The 17,817-nt window shown below is 40.3% G+C and overlaps 1 protein-coding gene and 1 long non-coding RNA gene across 2 annotated transcripts in view; one reads left to right on the forward strand and one right to left on the reverse strand.

Annotated features, from left to right (window-relative positions):
• The window catches only part of TBX15 (T-box transcription factor 15), an 82,305-nt gene extending 65,211 nt beyond the window's left edge, over nt 1–17,094 (forward strand). Inside the window, exon 8 of the mRNA XM_014058507.2 lies at nt 15,002–17,094. Within this exon, the coding sequence (XP_013913982.1) occupies nt 15,002–15,795 (794 nt within the window). The 3' untranslated portion in view covers nt 15,796–17,094. The remainder of the gene's footprint in view (nt 1–15,001) is intronic.
• LOC148045534 (uncharacterized) overlaps nt 1–17,817 on the reverse strand; it is a 36,456-nt gene that overhangs the window by 3,660 nt on the left and 14,979 nt on the right. The window lies entirely within an intron of this gene.

The following is a 17,817-nucleotide window of genomic DNA, read 5'->3' on the forward strand; positions in this document are numbered from 1 at the left end:
CGCTGTCACAGCAGCGCAACACAACAGCCATGAAGCAACCACGCTCACCAGCAGCCACCCGGCAAACTCCCTTTGCAGCCGGGCACAGTGCCATTCACTGACCTAGGGGTATCTGTGCCCATCTGAAGAGGCGGGGCTAGTGGGCAGCTGCTCTCTTGCAAGCAGGCTTCCAAAGAGCCGGGCACAGCCTCACAGGCGAATGTCTGTGTTGCGCTGTCGCAGCAGTGCAACACAACAGCCATGAAGCAACCACGCTCACCAGCAGCCACCCGGCAAACTCCCTTTGCAGCCGGACACAGTGCCATTCACTGACCTAGGGGTATCTGTGCCCATCTGAAGAGGCGGGGTTAGTGGGCAGCTGCTCTCTTGCAAGCGGGCTTCCAAAGAGCCGGGCACAGCCTCACGGGCGAATGTCTGTGTTGCGCTGTCGCAGCAGTGCAACACAACAGCCATGAAGCAACCACGCTCACCAGCAGCCACCCGGCAAACTCCCTTTGCAGCCGGACACAGTGCCATTCACTGACCTAGGGGTATCTGTGCCCATCTGAAGAGGCGGGGTTAGTGGGCAGCTGCTCTCTTGCAAGCGGGCTTCCAAAGAGCCGGGCACAGCCTCACGGGCGAATGTCTGTGTTGCGCTGTCGCAGCAGTGCAACACAACAGCCATGAAGCAACCACGCTCACCAGCAGCCACCCGGCAAACTCCCTTTGCAGCCGGACACAGTGCCATTCACTGACCTAGGGGTATCTGTGCCCATCTGAAGAGGCGGGGTTAGTGGGCAGCTGCTCTCTTGCAAGCGGGCTTCCAAAGAGCCGGGCACAGCCTCACGGGCGAATGTCTGTGTTGCGCTGTCGCAGCAGTGCAACACAACAGCCATGAAGCAACCACGCTCACCAGCAGCCACCCGGCAAACTCCCTTTGCAGCCGGACACAGTGCCATTCACTGACCTAGGGGTATCTGTGCCCATCTGAAGAGGCGGGGTTAGTGGGCAGCTGCTCTCTTGCAAGCGGGCTTCCAAAGAGCCGGGCACAGCCTCATGGGCGAATGCCTGTGTTACACTGTCGCAGCAGCGCAACACAACAGCCATGAAGCAACCACACTCACCAGCAGCCAAGCTGCGTGACCGCCTGTTCTCCACCGCCCAGCTCCCGTGGCTTGATGCCTTCCAAATGCCAGTGAATGTCTGGAGAGGGGGGTTGTGCAAGCCTCATGATGCATGGCCCAGCTCTCATTATGGAGCCAGGGCACCTCCGCCGCTGCCATCCCAGCCTGGCTTTTTCCGTGGCTTCCAACCTGAGTCTTTCGGCAGTGGCAACTCTGGGCGCATGGTTGTGGGCCAGCTGCCTGAAGAGTGTACAACCAGAGGGTGCACCCAGAGCAGCCACTGCTGAAAGACTCAGGTTGGAAGCCATGGAAAAAGCCAGGTTGGGATGGTGGCGGCAGCAGCGGCAGAGCTGCCCTGGATCCGTAATGAGAGCTGGGCCATGCCTCGTGAGGCTGGGAGGTGGGTGAGCGAGAGTGGAACAGCCGCTTGCGCAACCCCCCTCTCCAGCCATGCAGAGCGCCATTCACTGGCATTTGGAAGGTGCCAAGCCGCGGGAGCCGAGTGGTGGATAACAGGCAGTCACGCGGCTTGGCGATACCCCTAGGTCAGTGAATGGCACTGTGCCCGGCTGCAAAGGGAGTTTGCCGGGTGGCTTCTGGTGAGCGTGGTTGCTTCATGGCTGTTGTGTTGTGCTGCTGCGACAGCGCAACACAGGCATTCGCCCGTGAGGCTGTGCCCGGCTCTTTGGAAGCCCGCTTGCAAGAGAGCAGCCGCCCATTAACCCCGCCTCTTCAGGTGGGCACAGCATTGCTCACCAACTTAGCGGTATCCCAAAGGCACCAAGCAACACGATCACCTTTGCCTTCCCCCAGGTTCCCGCAGCTTGGCACCTTCGGGATACTGCTAGCTTGGTGAGCGGCGCTCTGCCTGGCCGGAGTGGGAGGGTTGTCCAGGGGGCTTATATGCGGTGGTGGTGGTTATATTTTTGTCCACCAGAAAAATGTGGCATGGCTGTATTATGAGGACATGTTGTATTTTCGGGGAAACACGGTAGATATATTAGTGGTCATATTATGTTGGTCAGTTTAGTTCACCTGTCATTTATCTTTTCCTTTATTGTTCATTTTATTAAAGTTATTGAATTCCATCTGTATATTTTTAATAATAATAATATATTTATTTTATATTGTAAACATTCTCAGAAACATACAGGGTATTGTTGCACATGTGCAGAATTTGAATTTTTTTTATTTAATAGCAATGTAAATGCAGAGGTGGCAATTTAAGGGCAGTGTAATGGCTAAAGAGAATCTAAAGTGGGAGTCAGAAAAATAACCATATTGCATTTGCATCCTATAGACATACAATTTTGACTGCAGTTCAGATCTTCAATTTACAATGTACATCTTTTAAAGTGCTCCTCTTTTAGTTTTAATTAATTCAGAAAGTTTACCTTGTCTCACCTTTGTCCACCCACCCACCCCATTTACAAAACATTTGTGGCATGATCTGACACAGGGCAGACTGAAAGGCAGTATCTTACAGCTGAACTGGCCCCTTGCTGTACCCAGAACGACCATATTTTGATTAGCAAGGTTAAAAGTGCCAGAAACAACAAGCATCTCTCCCATGTCTATGCCGTCTGTGCCTCTATTCTGAATGAGATTGAACTGAGCCACAGGGGGAAAGATCAGGATTTAGTTAAAATTGGTAGAGTCCAAGCTGGGTTTTCTAGATCTGTCCACCTGTAATTCAAAGACTATTTTTTCAATCCAAAGTTTATTCAAATGTATGAAAAGGTCAGTCCCTCATTGCTCAATTACGACACATGTGTGAGCTGTGCAATTGGACACCCTCTTTCAATTATATGGAGCTACTTCAGGAATTTAACACCCAACCCAAGGGTGCTTTTGCCTGTTCCTAGTGATGCCCTTCTGCTGTTACATGCCCTGTAAGACTAGAATCTCCTTTATATCCTGCTTGATTATAAAAAAATATCCCCACCTAAACAAACTGTAATAAATAATGTTCTCTGCATATGTAGCAGGAAAAATATTGGTTAGAAAAGATATGGCAATCAAAGCTATAAAATCTCCCCTGATTTGGCATACTAGAACAAATTATTCCTATAATAGTACTACCCAACTCCATTACAGCATTCCTTGAAATACTTGGGTGTGTTATTTCCAAGCCATGTATTGTGATCCTTATGCTTGTGTGATGGGTGTTCCTTTCTCAGAATCGTGTTTGATCCTAGAGGACTTTTGCTTCTGTTACTGATAGACAGCTATCAATCTTGTTGATATGGAGGGATTATGTAGTTGATTTATGGAGGAATTATATAGTCTCATAATTCAGCTTTTCTCTTGAATGTATAGGCCAATCAATGATAAAGTAATGAACTAAGAACTCTGATCATGATAATGATCTCACCGCTACTGTTCTTGGTATTTATTGTCATATATATAAGCTGTTCCCCGCAGGCTATTCACACACTCTAACCCTGAGTACATGGGCCTTTCCTAGAATTTGTTTTAAAGCTCTTCCTTTTGCATTATCCTTGGGAAGATTTCATGAGACTCCTTATTCTCAGAAATGTTGTCCTTGTGACTCTAAGAACACAAAAAACTCTTGCCCATATCTACATATGGGGTTTTTTATATTCTATTCTGAGACATGCGCTGCTCTTTCCAATTATTTCCAAAATGGAGGGTCATACGAACTTTTTGTACATGAATTTTTAAGGGACACTGACTCATAATCCAAATTGCCAAATATCGTTATGGAGCCATGCAATGGCACACACTTTGTCTTAGATGTATTGTTCTTTTCTTTTAAGATAATTTTTGATAATGGGTTTTCTGAAAGAGTGCTGGTCCAAGGTCATAATAAAGAGGTTTAATAATATAAAGAGGTTACTATTGTTGTTCAAGTGCTTTCTATAGCATACATTGTTTTTTTTAAATTAAAGTTTCTTAAAATTAATAGCAAGGGAAGAAATTTAGATCTAAATAATGGTACAGATTTTTTTTAAAAAAAGGTACGGTAACTTTCAACTTTCCAAGAGCTATTTTAAAGCAAGAATCAACAAGGGAATATATCTTTTGCATCTTAGATAGCTTGTTTTCTCCTTGCAATAAGATTGTATAAGAGATCCCAATGCATTCTGGAGTATAAATCAGAGTGTGAAACAGATTTAAACTCCTAATTTCGTTGGGAGTATCCTTGGACCTGAAATTTATGGCATTTACTCACTTGATTAGATGTGCCTTGCATTAATATCTGCACTGATAACCTTCTGTCCTCCTCTTGGTTATCAAATAACATGCTCATAGCAGCTACAGCAACTGCTGATATAGTCAAGTAATATAAGGAAAGGAAAATATTTAATGTATTTTTAGCTGCTTTAAATGTAATTTGGCAGCTGAAAAGCCAGGAAGGAAGCCAACACCATGTGACTAGTTAGTTCCCTGTAGGCTACTAGCAACTGTTCTTTTGGCTGTTCAAGCAAAGGTGGCATGCACAAAATGTGGTTTCCAGTTCAGAACTCGCTCGCTAAAATCTTGACTTTATTCACTTACTCTTTACTTTGCATGCAATTATATTGAAGGCTGAGTAATTGCAAAAGAGGAAATCTAAAGATTTTCCAAATGTCTTGCTTTTCCCCCTACAAAACCTTACACAATTCAGTAGATCCAAAAGCAGAGAGTTGCTAACCCTTAAAAGAGCAACTTCTTGCTGCCCGAAGTGCCTGTTGCAGAGCCAAATGCTTGCATGATCCTGAGCTGCTAAACAATATTTCCACTTCTAATCTCTACATTGAGGGAAAAGGAAAAGCCCTTTGTAACAATGCCCTTCATTGAAATTGGATGATCTCTTATTCCCAGTCCTTTCTACATTACCAGCTGAGTACTGGATTTAGCAGCATTTTATATAGGCTCTGAATACTAACCAATCTTTTGAATGATAAGTGCTGCTTCTAACCGCAAGTGCACATTTTGTACTTAAACGCAAATGGGGCTTAAAAATTGAAAAAAAAACTCTTATCACAATTATTTCCTTTCTTGTTCCCCATATAACCGTAAAACTTTCATGTTTTTTAGGTTTTCCAGGTCCATCTTCTGCTCAATATAAGAATCTAAGTTAAAATATCCCCAAGAGATAGCTGGGAAGCTTTTGCATGAATCCTGAGAAAGACAGTCCCCACATCAGCCTTTTCCTATTGTTAGGAAGTATTTATTAAATATTCAACTGGAATCCTTCTTCCTGTAATTCGGCAGTATTGCTACCATGCCTTGCATTAAACTGTGACAGACTTGGCCATTTTTTATGTGAAACTCTTTCATTTTTCTTTCCCTCTATCTTCTATCTACCCAAATACCTTCAGGTTCCAGTCTTTTGATCCTCTTCCCATCTCTCCTTTGAACCTGGTCTAACTTCTCTGGACCTTTGTTAAAGTCTGGCACTCAAAGCTGGTCAATACTGTCTTTGTAAGTGGCTCCTAACAATGCAGAAGGAAGTGAAACTTCTGCCTGATATTTGGAAATGATATGTTTGTTCTTGTAGCCTAAGATTGCTCAAGTCTTTTTTTGCAGCTATATCACACTATCAATCCATTTTCAATTTATTATCAACAACTAGTATGTACTGTTGTTAAACTAAGGTTCCCCCTGATCTATACTTGTACATCTAGTTTCTACTACTACGCAAAGAACTTGCCTTTGTCCTCTCTTAAATTTCACTGTTATTTTCAACCCTTTCCTCTGTCACAGGTGCCAGGTAGGTTGTTTTCTGTCTTCTAGAGTATTTGCTCTCCACAGACCTGATTATCATTTGGTCAACATTTCCAGTAGACCAACCTTTTCTTGGGAATCTAGGAACAGCTTTTTTTACTTTCAGCACCTTCAGTTTTGTCAAGGGGCTCTGACATTAGAAGCCTTGCCATTTGAGAATCCAAATAGTATTCATGGATGTTCATCTCACATGATAGAATTCTTAAACAAATTCCTGATTTAAAATTATACAAACTACCTGTGCCCTCATACACAAATATGCTTCTGTTCTATAAATGTATTGAGGTTGGTGTATAATAAAGTAACAGATGGAATATACCGTAATGTCTAAATGAATACAAGAGAATATAGTATGGTAACTATACAGTAACCTCATAAAAGAACAGCAGGCCATTTAAAAGCTGTTAATACATCAAAAATGGCAGCAATAAAGTTTTATTTCACATTATATTGCATCTTTTTGCAACCTCTTTGGAATGAAAGTATCTTCAATTCCTTCTGAAAGAGATAGAGAGGAAGTCTGACAACAAAATTGCAATTAGTAGTTTCCCAAAATCACAAAACTGACCACTGTAGAAAAAGTTCTCACCTTCGCTTTTGAAATTGCTGGGAAGTAACACTTCGATAAATGCAGACGGAAATTACATTGCATGTTAGTTAATATTTGTTTGCTTATCGTCTTGGAAATATTTTGGATTATTATCCAATGAATATATATAGCTTCCAGCAGGATCCTTAATACTTCATAGATTGTTAAGGCCAAACTAGATAGGATATAAATATTTCATGGCTAACATCCCATTTGTTTATTTCATTGGCACCACATTGATTCAGAAATGCTACCTCAGAGAGGGAGTAATTCTTTTTCCCCATGCTATTTTTTTCAATTAAAATTACCACTAAAAGTTACTTTCTTGATGCAAAACATGTCAAGTCTTATACAGGAGTGTGATTTAAATGAGGAACATATGTCTTCTATGGAACTCTAGAATACTGTAGAGTACCTGAACATTTTTAAGAGCATAGAATTAATTTTTCCAAATAATTGACCAATGTGGCTTTATATTTGCACTTATGCAGTAGAGACTACAGCTTCCCAGATATTTCCCAGAGACTGCATTTTGGGAGGAAAGGTAGATGATGGATCTATAAGAAAAAGATTCATTTTGTTTTTTAAAATATATTTTTATTTTTGGAAAAAAATAGTGACTGTCAAAAGACTTTAATGACAATTAATGGAACTTGGGCAATATAATCTCATTGTTGGAAATTCGCAAAGCAAGAAGCATTTCATATCTGAATATAATCAGAATCTTATTTCTAAGTAATTAATATTAAAAGACTACAAAAATTGTAATTACCTTTCCGCCCCTGAAACTTTCATTAACAATAAGATTTCCCAATTTGAAAATGGTAATGCACATACATACACATACATACCATTAAACAACCTTGCAATTTACTGTTTATTTATATGAAAGGGAATCAAAGTACATTCACACCAACTTTTACCATCAACACACTCACATTTACACTGCAATCAGACTGCTTGTGTAAATTAATTTCTCATTTCTCTAAATCCCATTTCATTCTTTCTTCATGCAAAGCAGTTATTACAATTATTTCAGGGAGCTGTACATAAGCCAATGAGCTCAATTTTCTATTATTCAAGGATCACAACTTCCCTCCAGGTCTGGAAATGATTACACACACAGACATACATGCACAAATACCATAAAACAACACTTTCAGGCCTGGGGGAGGTTCTGTCCCTTTAAATCTTCAATTTTCAATCTTCAATTTACTTTCCTTGGGGAACATGTGGCTCATTCTCCAAGCAAGGGAAAACTCAGAGAGCAGTTTAAATCCTAACTACTCTCCCATTCCCCACAGCTTCAAGCCCAAGCTGAGAAACTTATTTATTTTGCTAGCTGGTCAAACATATCACAATCAATGCAATGCCTTTCAATTCTACATGCTATTAGTATAGATGCACACCTAAGAATTTCAACAGACATTACATGAAATTAATCAAGTCCAATTACCTAGGTCTTCTCATTCAGACAGGCTTTACCTTTTTATTACCTGCTAAACTTCTTACTTTTGCTCAAAGTTACGCCCGTTCTATCTCCTTAAGCACTAGATTGTTAATACCTGTCTCTGCCCTGGGGTGTTCCGTGTCTTCTTTCTAATTTGGACCTGCCAGCAGATGCTGGCTAATTTTTAAAGATCCAAAACTCTTCTATCTTGATCTCCCAGCAAGTGCTGGCATATTTTTAAAGATCAAGATGTATAGAGACAATGTATAGAGATGTTTGTTCACACATTGTTTGCATTCGGCCAGGGTTCTAGGTTGGATCTCCCAGCAGGCACTGGCATAGCTTTAAAAACCAAGATGTAGGGAGACTTTCATTAATTGTTTGCATCTGAGTGAGGCTCTTGAGCTTTACTTTTCTTTTTAAAGACAACTATTACTGCTGCAACAGCTTTTTAACGTATCCCTGTGGACTCCTCAGTCACCTTGGGAAGCTTCCCCCCTTTTTTTAATGACAAGGGGACAAATTTTAGAAGAGGTCTGGGAGTTAGCCCACACGCTTTCTGAATGTCTGGGCAACAAAGGAGATTGGAGAAGCAACTCAGGTAGAGTTCCTCTTCAGTTCATCTGATGGTGCCCAGAAAATCAGCAAATTTGTTGACAAAATCTAAATCAAAACTGCCTTCTGGAGGCCAGGTTTCTATCTTAGGACCAATAGAGTAGGTTGGCCAGATAGATGTGCAGAGGGTTTTTTACTCAGGTCGAAGGCAAACCTCTAGTAGGAATTCCTTCATCTCATACATGCACACACAAGGCAACACTCTCCTCCTCCCCCCAAAAGGGAAAAGAAAATCTATACTCACCTGAAGAGTACAATCTTCCAGGACTGAAAGACAGGAGAACAAGGTCCCCTCCCCCACAGAAAAGGCATTGTTGGAGGATTAGAGGTAAGGGGGGCATGGGGGGGTAGATAGCTTGAAAAAAAAACATCAGTTACTAGACAGATAAACTGGTAACATCATGGGGATATCACAGATGAGAAATGGGGTCTGGAGTCACATGCTTCAGGAAAGAGATGAACAGGTAAAATCATTTAAACACACAATACATGCAAGATGCGACTTCTCTTGTAAATGAACTTAAAACATTCTCTGGGTTGTTACTTTAAAGTACAGGGAAGGAAGGAAGGAAGGAAGGAAGGAAGGAAGGTAGGTAGGTTACTTCTCTTTACTCTGTTTTTGTTGCCAAACAAACACAAAGTAAAGACTCCCCCCACCTTCACTCAGTTTTCTGGACCCGACAAACTGAGCGAAGGCAATTTCTGCCAGTTTACTCTTTTCTTTCTTTGAACAATTTAAAATTCTTGTCTTTTTGAATTGGAGACATTTTATTGTTACAATTACCTTGAGGGTGCACAAAGACTTAGACACACATTTACACAAGGACAAGGCAAAAATAAGAGGGGGAAAAAAGAGAATTCTCAGGTTTACACATCCTAGTCATTCCCAGCACAAATCTGTTAAATTAGGGAAGGCACAAATCTTAACAAACAAACCACGTGGTTGCATAGAAGACAGAGAAAGAGACAAACAGATAAGAGAAAAAAACCCCAACATTTTCCCTTTTCTTTTAAGTACCTTTATGTAGCCAAATTAGTTTTCCTGTATCATCTTTCAGCAAAGCCCATTTGCCACACAATCTACTTGCTCTCTACTCATGTCAGCCAAAATCTTGGCATCTAAGGAAATCTCTGAGGGCACTTCTGGCCACCCACAAGCTAATGCTTCCCATGACCCTTTACATGTAGGGCTCACTTTGGCCTAGCCGGGTGACCACCCACCGTAAGTTTCAGAAAAAAAAAGATTCTGGGAAGGACTTTGATTCCCCCACAAAGTATTCGGCCCCTCCTCCCCAGGAATCACCTGGGTTTTGTGGATCAACAAGGACCTCTGCCCCTCTGCAGTTAGTACCAGGCACCTCTACTCTTTTCCATACACCATGGCCTTTGCTTTTTTTTTTTTTTTGCTTTCACAGACAAAAGCAAAACAATAACAACAAATTATCATTAATTTTTATCCATTTTCACACTCACTCTCCTTTTCCTAACAGAAGGTCCTGTGCTCTCGCCTGACCCTAATACTTTCCAGGCTCTCTCGGTAAAACACACAGAGGAACCAAGATCCAGCTGTGATCAGGAGAAGGATTCACACACATGCAGGCATTCACCCATGCTTTTAAATTAAATTTTAGAGAATTAAAATTTAGAGGTACTCACCTTCTTTCCAGGCAGCCTTTGAGCTCAAACTCAAAACCCCTTTAAAACCTAGATCCAAATGGCTAAGGCCAAGATAACGTCCACCCACAGACTCAATGGGGTCTGTGCTGGCATGGGAGGCTTACCTGGGTCATATCCATTGGTTAGACTAGCTTGGAGTCCCATCTCTGGGGTGCCAATTGATGAAAGAAATGTCCTTCTGGGTTCGGCTCCAAGTGGGGAAAAAGACATTGGAGACATGAAGGCTACTTGGAAAGATGGTTTTAAGGGTAGACAGGACTACATGGCTTGAGTCCTGAACAGAAAAGGAGATCACATGCTTCAATGTTGGTGGAGAAAAGGAGAAGGGCAGCTGAGATGCTGAGTCCCTGGTTTTATGCCCTCTCTGGCCTTTCATCTTGAGCTTGTATTCTGATTGGTTGTCAGACTCCCATGGGGCCATGCAGGGGCAACTCTCTAGGCTGAGTTTTGAATCCAGGTTTGGTTGAGTTCTCAAATGCCATGTGGGGAGTTGGGTATAGGGCCAATATTATCATGCCTTAATCCCACCCCCCCTGGAGCTGAAGGGGAGAACTCTTTATTATGTAAAGGAACTGGCTTGGCCTTCTTAATGGCCCATTGACAAAGTGAGTGTGGGCAGGAAGCTGCAGGGAGCTATTCTCTCTTTAAAACATGTTTCTTCCTTTTCACATCCAGGGAAATATAATATTCTGCCATTTCAATATTTCCTAGGATATTTCATTTTTCTGAGAGAGGGCTGGGTGATAACTTTCCACACTTTGCTTATCAGAAGCTTGCTTGAAAGGTCTCAAATGGCTATCATAGGACCCCAACACACTGCAATCATTGTAAATATATACTAATTGCCAAATGCCAGAATTTTAATCACATGATCATGGGGACACTACAATAGTGATAAGTGTGAGGAAGACCGGTCACAAGTCACTTTCTTCAGTGCTATTGAACAGTTACTAAATGATTGGAAACTGAAGACTACCTGTATCTCTTTAACTTAGAAAAAATGTTTTACAAGAAGACAAAACAAGTGGGTTTCAACTAATAAATATTTTTCATGCACATTCTTTCAGAACTGGAACCAAAAACTATAGTGAAGTTCCAGAATACCGGGCATTAGAGAACCAACTATTCAAAAATGATTTCATCACCCCCAAACTTGGTTTTACATTGGGACAAAACAGATGTACAATTAATTTCTCACAGATGGCAATTAGATTTTATGGGGTTCAGTTAGGTTAGAGAGAGCCAAAAATTGATTAAACAATTTAGACTGACTTTTAAAAATCACATTGAATCTGATCCAGATTCTCATTATTAAAAATATTTGGCTTTGTTTTATTTTGTTTAATGAAGAGAATTTATTAACAAAAATAAATTACAGTTCCAGTAATTTTATACTTTAGCATTTTCCCACAACAGATTTTTCTTGATTGCTACACTGTATGCAATTCTTTCCCCCACGCAATATAAATAGGAAATGTTCAGATTGGTTCTACAAGCAAAGGATTTGTTAATATGTACAGCTATGTTCTGTATGCAGCTTTTTTTTTCAATATTTAACCTGAAGCATAAAAAATAGATAAGTGAATTCCTAGTTTGCTAATTCTAAAGATTTTGCCATCCCCACAAAGTAACTCTATGACCACATGGATATGAAGTGGAAAAACAGATCCAGGTGTTCTAAGGTGGGTTGTGAGTAGTTTTACATGAAAAACATAAAAGAAACCTCAACCAAGAAAACTGTATTCAGTGAAAAGAAAGACTGAAAGTAGTCAAAAACACATTCATTTTGTATCACAAGTAGGTGGAACAGCTTTAACTTTTGTGTATTATATCTGATTCATGTTTAGAAACATGGTTTTAGGTAGAATCCCCTTTAACATTTATTAAAGGAAGAGTTGTGGGCATGTTTGATCTCCTACACAACTTTAGAAAGTTGTGAAAGAAAATAAAAATAAAAAAGAAATTGCATGGCTAAGTTTAAAAGTGAGGGATAATGATGGATTCTGAATGGATCAAATCTCCAAAAGATATACAGATGAATACAGATTATTGTATACAGCATCCTGCACTGTGTACAGATACACTCTAGTAAGAAAAGCAGAGGCCTGTGCTAGTAAGCAGCATGATTAACACATCCACATTTGCTGCTGCTATTTAGACTCAAACATTCAGAAGATATACGGGTAGTCCTTGACTTACAACCATTCGTTTAGTAACCATCTGAATTTACAAAGGCACAGAACAAAAGTGACATGACTGTTTTTCTCACTTATGATCGTGGCAGCATCCTCATGGCCACGTGATCAAAATTCAGATACTTGGCAACTGCCATGTACTTATGATGTTGCAGTGTCCTTGGAGTTCATGTGATCCCCTTTTGCGACCTTCTGACAAGCAAAACCAATGGGGAAGCCAGATTCACTTAACAACTGTGTTATTAATAATTGCAGTGATTCACAACTATGACAATGTCATAAAGTGGGGCAAAAACTCAATAACTGTCTTGCTTAGCAATGGAAATTCTGGGGTCAGTTGTGGTCATAAATCAAGAATTACTTGCATTGGAATGTGGAGACAAAGGATTATAAAATGACTATATACTCTAAAATGATGTGAAATGAATATTACTTCAAAGTCAAAGTGGTATGTACATCATTGTTGAAAATATAACAGATTAAAGAACCCTGTGGTTATTATTATGCTTTATTGATTTTATTGTAATTTCTTCTATTATTGTGAGCTGCCTAGAACAGACCTGGACATTTTACTGCCCCTGGGCCATGTCTCATCCTTTAGTTGTCCCTGTCTAGCCCATGTGAGTCCAATTGGAAATTAGAAGTCAAATGTAAATACGTGTATGTCATGCATGCAATACAACTGCTTTTATTTGGAAGGCAACTGATAATATGTATGTATGTATGTGTGTGTTTGTATGTGTGTTTGTGTGTGTGTGTGTGTATATATGTATGTATGTGTGTGTGTGTGTGTGTGTGTGTGTATTTGTGCTGATAAATAAATAAAGGCACAAATACACAAATGTAACAAAGGCAACAGTAAAAATATTGGGTTTCTGTCTGGATGGTCTCTTGTGACGAGCCGAAGGACAGAGAATGGAAGTAGTAATCTTCCTCCCATATTTGGGCATACCGGGGGTTGTAACTCTAAATAGATACACACACACACACACACACACATACACACAAACAAACAAACATGTGTGTGTGTGGGCATGCCTATGCACCTTTACAGTAAACAAAAATCATATAATTTACTAGTTTTTATAAAATATAAATCTAATGAGAAGGAAGAACTCACTGGAGAAGAGCCTAATGCTAGGAACGATTGAGGGCAAAAGAAGAAGGGGACGACAGACAATGAGGTGGCTGGATGGAATCACTAAAGCAGTCGCCATGAGCTTAAATGGACTCTGGGGGATGGTAGATGACAGGAAGGCCTGCAGGAACGTTGTCCATGGGGTCGCGATCAGTCCAACACAACTTTGCAGCTAACAACAACAATAAAGCAATAAAATTTATATTGAACGGAATTAAGTTCAGCCTATTGATTCAGCCTTCCACAACAGTCCGAGTTTCTCATGTGACCTCTTGGAAAAATTAATTGCCCACCCCTGGCCCAGAATCATTGAGAGTCAGATGACATACAAATGTAATAAATTGTTACTATTATTAAGTAGCAGCCTGTTTCCAAATGCCTCAGTGAAATGAAATGCCTTGTAGTGTTGAACACTAATGCCTTACACACTCCTATTAAATTTGATAAATAGTACTGTTGCATGCCGCTTTCCTTGCTGTCCTCAGTGATTTCATAAATGATTTTTGCACTTCTTACATGGTTTTCTGGTAGGAATCCAATTATCAGGGCTGGATGACTCTTCAAATAATTGAATCAACTTTCAGCACAGAAACATTGTCCAGGTTGCAGAAGATGATGACATAAGTGAAATCAATCAATCAACATTGTCTTGTATTCTTATTTTCTGGAAATGTTAGGAACTAGCTGCTGACTTTTGCTTCCTTTTATCACATTATATTGATATTGTAGTCTATGCAAACAAAAATTGATACCAAAACAAGTTTTTCCTTAAAAATAAACATCTCCAAAATGAAGTGCAAGAGTTATAAGGATTCCCAGGACACAGAAAGCAGAATATTGGGCAGCAGGAAAGACACATATTTCTTATACCCTTGAATAAGAAAAACAGATAAAAGTTAATATCCGTACATCTAAGCGAAGTTCTTAAAGTTACATTGACTATTCATGCCTGGTATTCTCAAAACTAGAAAATAGAGATGGTATTATTTTCTATTATCTACATTATAAGCATTTATAACAAGTGGGACATAAAGCAAAATGGTTCATTGAGAATTAAGACTCTGAGAAGATTCTGCTATTTAGGAACGCAGTTGACTTTGAACAGAAACTTAAGTCTCACAATGGGAAGCAGGATTTCACAGGAGGAGAAGAATCTGGGTTTGTTTTTTTGGGTACCATCAATGAAAATGGGAGGACATTCTTGACTACATTTTTGAGGGGAGGGGGATGTGTAAAGAACAAAATAGCAACATTTGTGAAGGGTCATTCAAAGAATCTATCAGGTTAACAGCTTTTTCTTTGCTTTGCAGTATGCTGGCAGTTTTTGGCTACCTAAGCACTTGAATTTGAAATTAGGACAAAAGATCACATTTTTCATATTTTCCATTGGGATGTAAGAGAGCAATTTATTAAGAGGAAAAGGTAGAAAATGAAATAAGTGTTGTTCACATTATAGAAGTCCATTTTAAGTTGTTGCTTTCTTTTCTATTGTCTTCCTAGGGGGCAGCACAGGCACTTCCCCAACAACCTCCAGCACAGGGACCCCCTCACCCTCGGCATCTTCCCACCTCCTGTCTCCATCCTGTTCTCCTCCAGCCTTTCATTTAACCCCCAACACTTTCAACGTTGGCTGCCGAGAGAGCCAGCTTTGTAACCTGAATCTCTCTGAGTATCCACCATGTGCAAGAAGCAACATGGCTGCCCTGCAGAGCTACCCAGGCTTGAGTGAGAGTGGATACAGCCGGCTCCAGAGCGGGTCTTCTGTTGCTGCTCAGCCATCGGAAAACTTCATACCTCAGCGGACTCCAACTCTGATCTCAGGAATGCCTGCTCCTTCTGCCCTGCCCACTAATGGCAAAATGGAAGCTTATGGTGGCCAACTGGGATCATTCCCAACATCTCAGTTCCAGTATGTCATGCAAGCTGGCAACCCCACCTCCACTTCTTCTTCTTCTTCTTCTTCCCATATGTTTAGCGGTGGCCACATGCAACAGAGTTCCTACAATGCCTTTTCCCTTCACAACCCTTATAATTTGTATGGATACAATTTCTCAGCTTCTCCAAGATTGGCAGGAAGCCCTGAAAAACTGGCCACCACACAAAGCACTTTACTTTGTTCTGCTCCTTCCAGTGGGGCCTTTGGAGAGAGGCAATATCTTTCAACAGGGATGGATCACAGCATGCATGTGATCAGCCCCCCCAACAGTAGCCAGCCTACAGCCGGCCCTTGTGAGAATAGGCAGTATGGGGCTGTCACAGGATCTTCTTCACAAATGTCTATGCACATGGTTTAAATGGTGTTCAGAGCCTTCGCCTTGCCAAATTGTGAACAAACATCTCATTTTATCTACTGGTGGTTTCATCCCGGTTGCTTTTCAAATTTAAACTGGACTTGTATTTGAATGCTCAATGGAACCTAAGCCAATTATAGCTATATTTTAAAGAACTGAATCATGCAGACTGGAATCAAAAGCCATGTGAAACTAAATAGCTTCCATTTTCAATGGGTGCATTTTAAAAATAGAGAAAACTGTTTACAAAAAATAGGGGCCGTGCTTTACAATATATGCAATAATTCTGAGTTGGGTGTGAACTGTTCCCAACAGAAGCCCAGTGTTTCTGCCTTTTTTTGAAGCTTCCCAGATGTGTGCACCAATCCCTGAAGATTCAAGCTGTCCTATATAACTGCACTATTGGAAATAGACAACTGCCAAAATGCCTTCTTGTTATCTACATTTATTAGTTCAAGTTCATAGCCATCTCTCACTCAGCTTGGTGAACATTTTATCTGACTGGAATGTCTCTTCTTGAGAGAATTTTGCCTTTTCTATTTTGCTCTTGCCAGAGAACAGAGTATTTTTTTTTCTCTTTGCAAAATTTTGCCTGAAGAGAAGGAGAGGAAACGCCCATTAACCCTAAAAGAATTTCTTGATGTATGCAGGCAGGAAATTGTTTTTATAGCAGGCTTATCTGGAAACAGGCATGACTGCTGCCCACATCTCATTTTGAAAAGGAATAAGGGGAAGTTGTGCTCAACTGAACATTCAGGGGTTTATATAAAATGCAAAAAATTGGCAAGCCATGTGCAAAACATTTATCTTCCCCAGGAGGTAGTTATAAAGGAAGAATTTCTCCTAGTCGGGTTGTGTTGAGTGGACAGGCAGAAGCCTCATTGCAAAGAGTTAGAACAGAAGGCCTGTTCTGTCTGCTGAATTGGCCAAGAAATAAGTGCCTTTCTCAAATATTTCTCTCTTCTAATATTATTTTTTCTTAATCTGTTGGAAAGTAAGTAAGCAAATGATATTCAATAAAAAGAGTAAAGTGATCTTTTAAGTTAAAGTGTGAAAATGAAATTGCCAAATAACGTGAATACAGGAACTGCAGTAGAGAGGTTGTTTTGATGTGTTGTAGATAAATGTATTTAATATGTTTCTAGCATTTGTGGGAGGGAGGGTAGTACAATATTATGAATATTAAAGAGGGTGATAAAAGTGTATGTAAAATATATATTAAGAAAGAAAGTGAATAAAGATTTGCCTTATGCAGAGAACTCTGTTTCTAGGTGCCAAGCACAGATCTTATACAAAATAAACTTTTGCCCTTTTTTGTGTTTTGTCTGTCAGTAAATAAAATTGATATACTTATACTATAAAACCAAAATGGCAATAACTGTTCACAGTGAGATGAGCCCAGTTTTCTTCAGGCCTGCAAATTAGCTGATAGTTGAGATCTAGCACTGGTACATGCTTTAGGCAGGCTAGCTGGTTTCTAAATAAATTTTAGAGCAGAGTATTTATCCTATTCATCTATACCAGTGTTTCTCAACCTTGGCAACTTTAAAATGTGTGGACTTCAATAGCAATAGCACTTAGACTTACAGTATATACCACTTTACAGTGCTTCATAACCCTCTGTAATCAGTTTACAGAGTCAGCATATTTCCCCCAACAATCTGGGCCCTCATTTTACCCACTTCGGAAGGATGGAAGGCTGAGTCAACTCCCAGAATTTCCAAGTAGCGTGCTGCCTTGGGAATTTTGGGAGTTGAAGTCCACACATTTCAAAGTTGCCAAGGTTGAGAAACATCAATCAATGTATTCATTGTACTTCCTTTTTTTTATAGTAGCCTTAATATAATTATAGAACTGGGCCCCAGATAGATCCTGTCTATTTTCCATACTTGTTTCCTCATATTAAAAATGTGACACCTTCAGTTATTTTAAACCTTTGCCTTTTAATGTAAGCCATTCCTAAATGAAAACAAAAAACCAGAAAAATCTGCATTGTATATTTTTACCCACCAAAATTCAGGCAGA

Source organism: Thamnophis sirtalis, unplaced genomic scaffold, assembly GCF_051295495.1.
Source record: "Thamnophis sirtalis isolate CommonGarterSnake01/CBP01778 unplaced genomic scaffold, rThaSir2_p1.2 scaffold_5, whole genome shotgun sequence".
Taxonomy (NCBI): Eukaryota; Metazoa; Chordata; class Lepidosauria; order Squamata; family Natricidae; genus Thamnophis; species Thamnophis sirtalis.